Source organism: Bombyx mandarina, chromosome 13, assembly GCF_030267445.1.
Source record: "Bombyx mandarina strain Sakado chromosome 13, ASM3026744v2".
NCBI classification, from domain to species: domain Eukaryota; kingdom Metazoa; phylum Arthropoda; class Insecta; order Lepidoptera; family Bombycidae; genus Bombyx; species Bombyx mandarina.
The window spans coordinates 1,168,542-1,182,406 of NC_143220.1; the positions used below are offsets into that span (position 1 = coordinate 1,168,542).

General features: G+C 36.5%; 2 protein-coding genes across 2 annotated transcripts; one reads left to right on the forward strand and one right to left on the reverse strand.

The window, feature by feature from the left end:
• Positions 1-9,072: 9,072 nt before the first annotated feature.
• LOC114251058 (uncharacterized) lies at positions 9,073-11,300 on the reverse strand. The gene has a single exon (XM_028185236.2). The coding sequence runs from the start codon at positions 11,245-11,247 to the stop codon at positions 10,174-10,176; it is 1,074 nt and encodes a 357-aa protein (XP_028041037.2). The 5' UTR covers positions 11,248-11,300; the 3' UTR covers positions 9,073-10,173.
• Positions 11,301-12,866: 1,566 nt separating this feature from the next.
• On the forward strand, positions 12,867-13,856 carry LOC114251079 (uncharacterized). The gene has a single exon (XM_089732302.1). It carries the CDS (start codon positions 12,867-12,869, stop codon positions 13,854-13,856), a length of 990 nt encoding a protein of 329 aa, XP_089588428.1.
• Positions 13,857-13,865: the final 9 nt, after the last annotated feature.

The following is a 13,865-nucleotide window of genomic DNA, read 5'->3' on the forward strand; positions in this document are numbered from 1 at the left end:
TATATTTTATATAAAAAAGTTATCATATAAATATAGTTTTTCATATAAAAAATTTTTCATTAAAATTAAAATAAGACTGACCCAAAGGTCTTAGTTACCAGGTCATAAAATCCCTTAAAAAAATCATTTCGTGCGCAGCGCGTTTCGCATTACGTTGTTTTTAATTTTTGGCTTTCGTTCGTTTTCGTAAACAACCTAACACGCGATTTCTCGTAACAGGTTCCATTTTTATTTTAAAGCAACCTGTTGCTGCAACAGGTTTCGTGAAAAATTACTCATCTTTAGTAGGAAACAGCCTCAAAAATATCGTTTTTATTAAAATATCTCGAACAATAAACATAACCTAAAATGTAAACATTGTCTGATTTTACCAATTTGGCCATTGCTGGGAGACCTGAAAATTGGGCTCATGAAACCTTCTTAGGTATTGTAACTTATGCCCAAATTCTAGCACTGTAACGCCAGGCCCAAGTTTGTATGGATTTCGGGTTTGTCCTTTCCCCAGTGCTTATGCATAACAGTGGAAACGGACATGGAAAAACTTTGCATATTTCAGACAAAAAATCTGATACCGTATTCTCTTTTTTTAAAGCAAATTAACTTCAGTGTACACAGAGAAAACATATATATTTTATATTAAAATATTATGCTACAGTATTATTTAAAGACGATAGTCCCCGTTGTTTTTTTAAATTACCAAAAGATTTGTGGTTCTAGACAGAGGGAAGACAATTAAAGTCTCAGATGTATGTATGAGTCACATAATTTGTTTCTAATAAGGTTGCAGACATGATTCATCTAAGAACTTTTAAGAGACTTTCGAGCTTTAGCTATATTATTTTGAGACTCCGATAAAAACAAACGAGAATTTTTCGATAAGCTACGATTTAATCTAAGTTATTTTTAAACTGCGTAGGTCTTATATCGACCGCTCAAAACAATAGCACTTTTAATAGAAAATTATCAGCCGCTGACTATTATAATGTATTAAAGACAATTTAATTAGTTACGCTTGTCATTCACAAAAAAAAAACTATTGTTGCCGAACGAAGAATAAAATTTAAACAAAAAAAAACACCGATGCCATTCGAACACAACGAAAAAAATTAAAAAATTATGCAGCGTGAACGCATTCTACGTAACTAATTGTCATAATAATGCAAAAAAAAAAAACATAAAAATTCGTGGGAATTTAACGGTATGTAATGAGTTCAATAAAGAAGCGTCTGTTTAATATTGTAAGAGGGACGTGATTAAGTTTGGGGCTTAATATCCGGCGGGGATGCGCAAGACATAATGCACTTTTGGTTCGTGCCTAGGGCCGCCACGAGATACGTTTTATTATTTTCAATTAATCAGTTCCGTTACTATTCAAGAAGACGCGGGGAAGCATATTGCATCGAGTTTCAAACTAGACACGACCTTCAGCAATGAAGAGACCGACTCAGATGAAGAAGTTTTTTTTTTTTTTTTTACCACAGGAGAAAATCGCCGTATCCCCACCCGCACGGCAGGTGGGGTATGTGGGAGTCGAACCTCACTAAAAACTCCTGCCGCTCACAGCCGGCGCCCTACCCCGGACCGGGCGGAAACCCAGTCGGAGCTATTGAGACGGCGGGACAGGGTTTACGCAGAGCACATTACATCCATCCCGCCGTACCCCAGACGCCGGACCGGCGGCCGCCAGCAACATGACCGCCGGTTCCCTCGGTCGACGGGACAAGAGCGAATTGATAGTGCCGCGCTACACCTTCCCCCGGAGCGCTCGGGGGAACGCGACCTACCACGCCGCCCTACGCCTAGGTTCCTCCCCGCACAAAGCGGGTGGAGCCCGAAGCTCTTAGGGGGCCGGGTTACGAACGGGACCCCGGTCCCGACCCCAGATGAAGAAGTTAGGTACTATTCAAGAAATACAAAGGCCATAACCCAAATTTGTATTTAGCACTTATTTGCACCATTAGAACTTAGTATTAGTTCCTTAGTTATAAAATTGCTAATTTGGTTTAAACAATTACCGCTATTAAATCAACAACACTAACAATACAACAACAATATCATAAATATAAAATGTTTATGAAGTAAACAGAAATATACGAAATGTTCATTAAAAAGCTTAATTTTTTATTGCCCTGAGCACTTATCCGCATAATCCGTACTAATCTCTGGAAGCCCGAAATCCGTTTTACTACGAATCCTCAAAATACATCTCAGTCATAGTACTCGTTTTATTTTCCTACCATAACCATCTACAGTAAAAGCGTCCTTCATTCCCGTTTTCTCTATTCGCGTATTAAAAAAAGGCGACCCAATACCTATGTTAGCGGCTAATCTTATACCTTTAAACGAGCAATTCTTGTATATTAATATATATATAATCTGAATCTCGGAAACGGCACCAACGATTTTTATAAAATTTAGTATACAGGGGATTTCGGGGGCGATAAATCGATCTAGCTACGATTTATTTTCAGAAAATGTTGTTTTATTCGTGTTTTCAATAATCAACTCTTCCCGACATCTATTGGCGAATAATAATGCTATTTTTCTTAATTGAGGGCAACTAACCGCTTTAAAGACACAACAAGATGGCGTTATCAAAAAAAAAACATCTCGTCGTCATCATCTAGTGATTTCTTTATTCGCGGATCTAGCGCTTTTCCATATTCATTCGCGGCGTATTCACGGAACGTATACCTTGCAAATAAAGAGCCTTTACTGTATAATCCTAAATGAGTATATTTTTTAAATATTCCACATCGGAAAATTGTACGGCGGTAGCCCTGTTAATTTGCCATATCAAACTGGCCAGTAGCAAATAGGATGCGACCAACGTAACAGTAGGGACGCACCACCCATTGAACTATTCAACTCGCTACGTACAACATTGCACAATTGCCTTGCACCTTATCTCAATGCAAGAAAGAACTTTTTGAAATAACAAACTAATCCATAACGGCAAATGTTATAAAACTGAGTATTTAGCAGGGAGAAACGTGTGTATGACGTTATAAAATAAAATTGAAGCCGCAAGGGCACTCCACGCGGATCTAATTAAATGATAAGTGATATCTGAGATTAATGTCCTCTAAAGAAATCAAGACAGAACGATTGTAAGCGGTCTCTCATTCAATCTAGGTTCAAAATTTAATTAGAAACTGAACAAAGTTGTTATATGAATATAATATGGTTTTGTGAAGGCTATTAGCTTGTACTTGCCGAATCGATTGTGTAAATGTTGGCATTTTTTATTCTATAAATAATTTACAAAATGATATAGAATTAAATCATGTCTGTTTCTAAATATTCACATAAAAAAAATTGCAGTGTCATATCTTTCTCACAGTACTTCCCATTGAGTATTCGAAATAATCTTTATTTACGCCGCTATTGTACGCCACACGACAAAGTTAATGGAGTGTAGGCTCGTACTCATATTAACACCAAATACGGATTAGGGGCTCAATACCACATCCCGTCATATTAGCCAAAACCATTAAAATGATCTTTATTTACATTACAATGAATTTACTAAATCCCTAAACGCGCTAAATCTTAATTTTCTCATATAGGTATTTAAAATAACACCAAAGTCAACACCAAATTTGACTTTGATTGCAAAGCATAAAATTTCGATATATTAGATCGTAATTAGACGGAAAAACAATACATGGCATGAAACAGTTTGCTTTTGAACTTTAGTAAATTGACCACATATGAAACAAAATGCATTAGCATCGTATTTACACTTTCGTGACATTTAAAGTTTTTCTGGGCTTGTAATAAACACCTTTGTTTATGACTCGAGTGCCATCTAGTGGCACTGTGTAAACGTAAACACCCCACTCTCATAGCGCGGTTTTTTTGAAAGTATTAAAAGTAATTAAAATTTATTAAAAAATTTAAAAATGAGTATTATTACTATAACTATCACAAAAGCAAACTTTATACCAAAAAAAGGTATTTTATTTTCGTTTTTTATGAATAATTAACCGGAAAACCCTAGTATAAACGTTAGGACAAAGAACGATTTTTTTTTTGTAGAGTTGTGTAAAACGAGCTGTGACGTTCTTGTCAACACATAGACAATATGTTTTCCGATACAGTAATAACTGTTTATCCGCAAATATAACCTAACAATAGCACTGGACACGAGTTGCTTACCTGCAATATACTTTAATTTAAGGGAAGACAAGAAAAACTAAGTATGTTGCTTAATAAAGATTACACGTTTGAAACACTGTTTCACTTAAAACGCACATCGACAAACTGTATTCATCTCGCGCTCAATAGAATCAGCAGGTCATTAAATCAACACATTAAGCTTGTTTGTGTTGCTTTCGAGTGTTCTCAAAACCGTTCCCGGTCGTCGTACGTACATTATCCGGATTTGTGCCGGTTTGTGGCCGTTCATTTGGCGATTGTGCGGCGTTCGAAACGTGCACCCGCAGATTGTCAGATAATGTGACGCGTGCTAAATGATCCCGTTCCGATATTCGCGGCCATACCAATAAACGCTATCATGGTAGAGCTATAACTGATACAGAAATGACACGAACATTTTAAATCAAACATTTAGGTAAATAATAATAAAAGTTTTTTTTTAATTCAGATTTTATAGATACATTATAAGTTTCTAGCTTACGTCACAAAAAAATTGTCAGGAAAAACGGTCAAGTTTCAATGACCTGAAGTGACCTGGACATTTTAAAGTGTAGCCTATTCTATATATTCTTACGTGGTACCAATGAAATGGGTACACGCGTCACACACGTGTCTCCGTGGTTTATCTTAACTTACTCCGTCGCATGAGGGCGCGCGTGCGTGTGACACTTTCAGTTGCAATGACCGTCATACTAGCAAAATGTAATTTATTATGAAACTATGCGTAATTCGAAACAGAAAACCTAATAATTATATATAGACTAGGATAGATAGATATAGAATATAATTATTTATAGATACATAATTACAATAAAGACGTATTGAACTGACAAGGAAAATCTCAATAGTCGATACCAAACTTTTTAAATTGAAATAAGCAATCACTCAAATATAATAATATGCATACTTAAAAATCGTTACTATTATTTGTTAACTGACCTTAAAATCATAATTTCTTTAGATAATTCGAATCGATTAAAAACTTTACGAAAATAAGACCACATTTTTTCTTCACAAATGTTTCGAATTTAGTGGCATTTAGTTACGAGATATACATATTTATGCAAACCGAATTAAACCGAAAAATACGGATATAAGGTCGCTGACAAGTCACAGTTCAGTCGCCTATCAATTTTTTCTCTTTTAAATTCGATTTATACTTTATTTATTATAAAAAAAGAACACAATATTCCTAACCTAAAAGTACATGTTATTATCCGCAACATGGTTCGTCAAAAAGTACAATACTTACTTTCAGCTGCAAGCGTCGTCATAAGTAATATAAATAGGTCCACGCTAACAGCAATGCGCGCGTAGGCATCGGCTAGTCAAACAATATCTATATATTAATACGTGGAGCAAAAACTTTGTATCCCTTTTTACGAAAATTGCGCGGACGGAGGAGTATGAAATTTCCCACACTTATAGAGAATATAGAGAAGGAGTGCACAATGCTAATATTTTTTTAAATAATGCATAAAATATACATTAAATCATAAAGAAAACATTACACACACTACATACCATGTGTTTGACGCACACACGCATGCATACTATTTATTGTCAAACTTTTGTTCTTGACGTCTGTGGTCAAATTGAGAATAGATTAAATATGGTTTGTCTTTATTAATATTTTTTATAGTGTAGCCTTGGCGAAATTTGTGATTATAGAAGTATAAAATACAATCATAATAGTGTACATTCCAATTAATTATAGTCGAATTTCGACTACTGCGGTACCTCTAGTATGAAAAATTACATGAAAAGAACACAAGTAGGTACTCGAAAGGGAGAAGAGAGACATAATTCCGTTCAGATCTCCAATAACCCGTACCGTAAATATCTGAATAGCTCGCGCTCCACACCGCTCATTTGTACTGCCGACATTTTAATAATCGCATATTTTTACAAATGCTGCTGTTACAGTAAAAATTAAATAACTTTAAATATTTCCTATCAAGAATACGAAACCATTAATTATTTCAAATTAAATAACTTGACGGCGTTGATTGCTTTAATAAAAACTAAAACATTTAAATAAAATAATTAAAGAATTAACTTGAATGAATTGCGCGAAATTTAAAAGTATTTCGCAAATTAATTGCCAAGCCAATTGACACTAATCACTAAAGGAAAGGCAATAAAAAGGCAATACATAAATATTCTCGATTAATTTCGGTATGAATGTATAAAATGCTCCAGGTAAAAAATAATTATCTGTACACGATTCAAGGCTTATCGTAGGCTACGTGAAGAATCTCTGACAATGAATACTTAAATTATAAACATTTTCAGTAACACCAGTTCTTTTTTAAAAGCATGGACTTAATTATTGGGTAAGGTAAAGTAAGGTAAGGTAAGGTATTCACCCTTAAACTTGTAAAAATAATGCAAGGCTGAAACATCATTTGAAAACCATCCAAAACGTAAAATGGCCGTGAACGCGCTATTACTGCGACACCATCGCACCGCATCCCACGGGCTGTGCGCCGTGTCTTTAGAATTTTAATTAAATTGTTCATTGGCTCAATTAAATCGATTATTAAAAACGGTGCTCGAGAAGCAGGGGTGAAATGTTGCAATTGACGTCCTATATTACAATACTTTACGTTCCATGTGAGTGCTTCGTTAATTTTACATTTTAGCCACTTATAACTACGTTTTTTTAACATTTAATATATTGTGATAAATGGGGCAGCAATGTATCATCATAGCCTTTGTATCAACTTACTTACCCCTCAGACTCAGTGAGCCAATATGAAACTGGTCCTCTGAAACTAATATTGTTTCCCTATTCTACACTTTCTCCTGTCTGCGACTTTGTTGCGTTGATATTTTTAAAGTTTTTGAGTGAGTCAAAATCTTTTTAAAAATTAGCTTTTAAAGATTAATCATGAACATTTTTATTGGCATTGATAAATTTGGAAAAATATCCAAAAACTAATACAAATATCATAAAATTTATAAATTAATTTTTTTTTTATATTTAGGACATTCGGAAAAGGCACAATTGCAAAAACGCAACAATGTTAAAGTAACTTAGGTACCTGGCCACGTTCATGTTAATGTCAATAGCCTGAGAAATTAGCCACCCTAAAATAGTAGATACTGATATGACCTGAAACATATACGAGAATTTCAATCAGTCCACATCGAACGGTGATTCAAATTGGGTTTTTGCTATACATTAGGAACGTGCTATGTATTTATATATACAGATAAAAAAGCATGCTTATTAAAAAGTTAAATCAGACCTGAGCAGTTCGATAAGCCATTGAAGCAACTTTTAACACATGTTCCGTGGAGGAGTTTAAGTGTACAGGAAATGTACGATCAATCACCAACAATGGCAGAAGAAGGTGCCCCTCGGGGGAAAAAAGTTGAACGGAGTGTAGGTGATTTATCGGGGTAGTTAGAATTATCGCCATTTGCAATTCTTGCCGCGGCGAGTTTTAGCAAACAAGTTGGCGCGTAACGACTTGTGGGAGGCGCATTTTAAGCGACGTTTCGAAACTCACTCCTGCGTTTTATTCGGGTTATTAATTAAAAAAAAAAAGGGTGCGTGTACTTATGTACGCGCGTAAGAAGTTATACTTTATTTTTATTAAATTTATTTATTCATTTTATTGAAATTTTAATCAATTTGAAAAAAAATCGATTAAACAACATCCTCAAACACGCATATTGGACATCCCTTTTCTTGACATCGTATAAATTCGGTAATTCTCGGTACGGTTCGGAAAGTTCACCTGCGGCTATATTCAGACTCGCCAAGTTACGTCGGTCGTATTGCAATGAGCGATTTAGTGGGCAACTTCATTCTGTTAATTTTGTGTCACGGTGCGCGCGCATCGTAAAATTTCACTCTTATCGTTGGCTTCAAGATATTGAGATTATATAAAATTTCGGGGAAGAGGATAATTGTAGGTTTTAGTAATGATTATTTTACATTTTTTTCGTATATATTACGTGGATTTATTCAGAATGTATTATGCACGAATATGAGGTACGAAGCACAAAGAGCGAACACGAATATAAGACACACTGTATAATGCTTCCTATCTCATTTTCTCCCACGTTAAATCTTATGAATTTATGTGTCTGTCTCCTTTTACTGTCCCGTTTTCGTTTCATCGACTTTCGAATCACAACGACGGTAAAGAAGTTTCTAATAAAAAAAGAAAATGTTATAACAATAGACACAGCCAGAAGTAGTCTTTTGGCAGGAACCAATTTTCAAAGTTTCTCTGGGAGTTTTTTTTTTTACATACAAGCATAAACTGCCCATAATCCTATTTTCAGCAGGTGTTTAGATACTCTGGGTGTATGAATGAATTTGGATTAGATATATGTGTTTTACCATTTTTAATGTAGGACAAACACTGTCCCACCTTATGCAATATTTTAGCCATATGTATCTGAAAATGTATACAGTTGCGACGACTGTCGAAAGTCGCACAAATGAGGAGTCCGATTTATCGCTTGAGGCGACGACAGATGACACCCGTGGGACGATTCAACGACCTGACTTCAGCTTTAAGTCGACGGTTTTCCCAATCCAGAAAACTTCGAAAAGATAGGAAGGTAAATCGATCCTTACGACTTAAGAAACATTTCTTTAATACTAAATGTTTTAAATAATGACGTGCATTATTGTTAAGAACTATTAAAAAAGAATCTTACCCAATATCAAATTTAATTTAAGTCATAGAAAATATTTTACTTGTGTATTACAACCAAGACTCTTATTACTACGTTTTTTTTTGGCGTTAATCAATTGTTAGGTTGATTACAACCGTGATTAATTCCGAAAGTACTAAAAAATAATCTAGAAGATCCATGTGTTAATGTGTGATTTTGTGTATTTACCAATATTTAAGAAATATTCACTCGCACTGCTCGCGTGTGAAAACAAGTAGCCTTCAAATTAACACCAACATAACAAAGTCAACACCAACGTAATCACAAACAGTTTCCGTGTAATAAACGGTTCTGGCATTGACGTAATCACCGGTCTTGATCCCCAACCCTTAACACGGCCGGTCGTCAAGACCGAAAGACATTAAACTGGATGGAACGGCCCGTATGGTCGCTCAGCGATTATCTTAAAGTTAACCCTGTCGTTGCGATCCTTATTTGCGGTTCTGTCGAGCCCGAATGTCCCATGTTAAGTTATGTTGGCCGTAAGTTTGTGTGGAATAGAATTGGCCATCAACAATTTGTGTTTTACTTTATAAATTTTTTTCTTTTTTAAGTTGAAAAAACACTATTATGAAACTTAGTAAAAAATGATCGATTACTTTCATGTTTGTGTCCCATAGCATTAATTATCCATAATATTATTCTAAAAATAACCACTATCATAAGAACCAATCATGTCGTAAACAACAGAAGCTATTAGATACTAGCCTATGCTAGCTATAAGGGGTCAGACGCAAGCCTATATTGCAATTGAGTTTGAATTTTAAATATCTTTAAAAAAATTCCAGTCCTCTCACCTTACAAAGTTGTTATGCACATGGTTCTTAAGCCAAGAACGTAACAATACTTATCGTTGGCGACAGTTACAGCTGTGGAATGAGATGCGAACCCTGATGGCCGCTCTGCGTCGCATCCAGCCATTCGCCAGATATTGGGTCGTTACTGCACCTCTAACGTCAGCTTCAATTACTTTGAAGACAATGGCCCTGTTCGGTTCCTAGTTGGGATGTTTTTCTTGGATATAAAACTAAAGAATAAAATGTAACTGCAACATAACTATTATAAATAGTCTTTCTACAATAATTTTAGTAGCTTTTGACAAAATATTTTCTTAATCGTTTCATATTTTAACTTAGAAAGCTATACATAGCTTAAAGCTAAACTGAACTGAACTAGTTATTAAATATACTTTAACAGATAAAGGAAAAACAACTTCAAATGCAAAGTATTGTTCATTCCATAGGTTTTAAATTATGACAACAGAAGGATGTAAAAAAATCGTTCCAAGTATCAAATGATTGTAAGTCAAATTTAACCTTTAACATTTTCCATAAATTCAACGTATTTCTCTCCTTCTAGCACTTCACGGCTTAAAATTGGTATACAGCGATTTAACAGGTAGCTTTCAAATTCACTCATAGGAAAGTGACAACATGCTTGAATGATTCCATGCGGTCCAACACTAGTGGGTCCGGCAAAAAATTTAGTACCAAAATTTGAATTTGCAGTATAACAGTTGACTACCACTCTATATCCAAGTATTGCATCCAAGATAATATCAACAAATTCATTTATAGACCATGCCATTGCCAGCGTCGAAGATTCCGCTCCATGTTTGTGCATAACTACTTCTGTACCGGCTTTCCTCACCAGCCTCGTTAACATATCAGCTTGGCATGGTTCAATACGATAATTTCGAGGAGTTAAATTCGAAAACAGCGGTATGATAGTCTTGTCAGAATGACCTCCTATTACCGGTACTTGTATCTCTTGTGCGTTAATTTTCAACGCTTTAGCAACAAATGATCGACTTCTTGACGTGTCTATATGCGTGATTCCAAACATTTTGGATGGATTGTAACACCCGTATTTATACATTACAGTACTTGCAAAAGGTATCAAATAATTTATGGGGTTGGTGGATATAGCTACAAACGCTTCTTGATTTTGAGCTGCAATGGCTTTGCAAAGTCTTTGAATCAATGGTGCATTAGCCCCGAGCATCTGTTCTCTTGTATTACCAGGCTTACGTGGCATTCGCGAGACCATTACAACCAAATTCGATGAATGGATGGCTTGTTCTAAATTACTATCTCCAATAAAAGCAGAAACTGAAGGCCCACCTGGTAGATTGCTTAGTTCCAATTCTGTGCCTTTAATTCTATCATCGTCGTCATACAAATGTAGTTTGCTTACTTTAGAATTTCGCTTCAGAAAAAGAGACACATATGAACCAATATCACTTGCGGCTCCAATGACAGATACTTGTACATTTCTTTTTTGTAAGATCAGTGTGTTTTTCTTTAGCTGGGTTGCAAATAAACAACAAAATATTTTTTGGGCCATTTTTTTTTCAATACTTTTGTAAAATATGTTTTTTAACATCACATTTTACTATTTTTGTGACTTTTTTATTGCGTGGTCATGATATTTGCTGTAGGTACCAATTGGTGTTAAGTTCACTGATAAAGCATAGTGATTTTATTCTCTGTTCACTGTAGGTACATCCGTCAAAAATAACAAAAATACTGTCAAATATTTTTTATATAAAAATTAAATCCTTCGCGGTTTAACACAGTAATCTTACTACTTTTTTTTCTACCTAAGTTGATAGCCTTGAGAGGCTATTTCAGCGTAACCTTAACTAGTAGGTGAGCTCACGGGGCTCAAATCGGAGTGATGCTAACACTGACCCTAGCAAGAGCAGTGCTTCGCAGAATCTATCACCGGATCGGAAACGCGACCGACTGAGAAGATCCGGCGAGAAACTCAATGGGCTGTTTCTATGGGTATTACTACTAATACATACTAATACTACTTGTACTCGTATGCATGGGGTTTTTCATTAAGTGCGCTCGAACTTAAGCATAAAATTAAAAAACCTGTTAAAGTGATATTGTGACAATATCACTTTAACAGATTTTTTAATTTTTGTTTTATTTTAAAGGCTATTCCATGACATTATGTATGGAATATAATTTCAGCCAAATGGCCGCCGCGACTCCACTGTAGGTGGTGTATCCTGGTGGACCAGTTTTCGCCATTGACAGCGAGACTCCTGACGCCCGACCGGCGGTCGTAGGCGCCACGACCACAAGCCCTCTCGATCGGCAAGCTATCCGAAGCCCGCCTTGATGGAAAAATGGTTAGAACGGGTTATCCTACGGAATACCCCGCTGGGCCAGAAGGGATCAAGGATAGCCGGCCTTCCATCACCCGGATGCTCTTGCGTAAAACGCGTGCAGAGCAGCTTGCACGTTGTCTTCCCAGGCTTCCCTCGCCGGTCTCCAGACCGACATGTGAGAGGAACCTGAAACACTTAGAGGACCAGGGCTTGGGCGAGACCCGCCTCCCTGGCCCCCGCTCGACGGCGGCGACCTTGTGCATCTCTCACGCGCCCCGCCGCCTTCTGCGAGATGCACTCGCAAAAGTCGAGCATCGCCTTTCACGACTCATCGCCGCCGAGCATCGATTGTCGTTGCCAAGTGTTGTGGCACTCTGACGTCGGCTCGGCTCCGATCCGATGCAGGAACTCATCGAAGCAACCATGCCCAGTGAGCATGGTTGAGCAACACTAACTCTAGCAAGAGCAGTGCTTCGCAGAATCTACCACCAGATCGGAATCGCGACCCAAGATCCGGCAAGAAACTCAGTGGGCGAAACATCGACCTTGCGTCCTTAATAGCACCCTTAGGATATGAAGTTTACAAATTGAAATAGCATAGTTGGGATACCGGAGTAGTGTATTCTAATTTGTAGCCGGATAGAATAATAAATCATTTGATCATCGGCATGATTTTATTCTCTTTAATTATGTCTCAGCTCATACTCTAAGGTTGTCAAAATTGTAAAACTAAGCTCTTTGCTGTCACTTGTCTGCAAAAAACATAGAGCACTACGATTATCTATTCCATACCAATAAAATTACCCAAGTAAAATAATACACATTATTCTTTTAAATTCGCAAAAATTCACGAGTAAATTTTCCCGCGCATCATAGCATTATGATAGTGAATCGAAGAATATTCTCGTCGTTGTTCACCACAACAAGAAGTTACCAAGTTACGGTAGTTGGCGCAACAAGCGAAGTCGGTCAGGTCCTGAGTCTATTACTGAGATCTTTACCTTTAATAACTAAATTAGTTGTTCACGATAACAAGGAATTTACTCCAGGTGTTGCGTTAGATTTATCACAAATACCCAGTCCCTCGCGAATATTAGGATTGACTGGCGAAGATACCTTAGAACGAGCTCTTAAAAACTCTAATTTGGTCATAGCAGCTGGCGGACTTTCCCAACATCCAGATATAAGTGAAAAAGCTCTGTTGACAGCGAATAGCCAGTTCATTAAGTCTATCGTCTCGAAATTGGGAAGATCGTGTCCTATACCTTTTGTGGGAATAATTACTGAGCCTATAAACTATTTAATTCCCATGACTGCTGAAATTATGAGGAATCACGGTATTTATGACGAAAAAAAGTTATTCGGAATAACCGAAATAGACGCCATACGGTCGCAGTGTCTTTACGCCACGGAGAATAATTTGAAAGCAAACGATTGTTATGTACCTGTTATTGGAGGCCATTCAGATAAAACGATTGTCCCATTGTTGTCTCAAGCTAAACCCACTGTGGAAATAAAAGAAAAAGTTTTAGAAGAATTTACCATTAAATTGCGAAATTGCGATGGAATGATAACAAAAGCTAAAAGGGGGTGTATTCCTAATTTGTCAGTTGCATATAGTAGTTTTCTTTTCACTAAAAGCATTCTCGACGCTTTAGAAGGCAGCCCTGCAAAAATTCACGCTTTTGTAGATAACAATGACTTTGGTACTTCATATTTCTCTGGCCTGGTGAATCTGGATAAAAATGGCGTCAAAGAAATGGTAAGGTACTCAGAGTTCTCAAAATTTGAGTGTGATTTAATTGAAAAAAGTTTGCAGCAGTTGCGAAAAGACGTATCTAAAGGAAGGAAAATATTGGAACTGGCGTAAATGCTCATT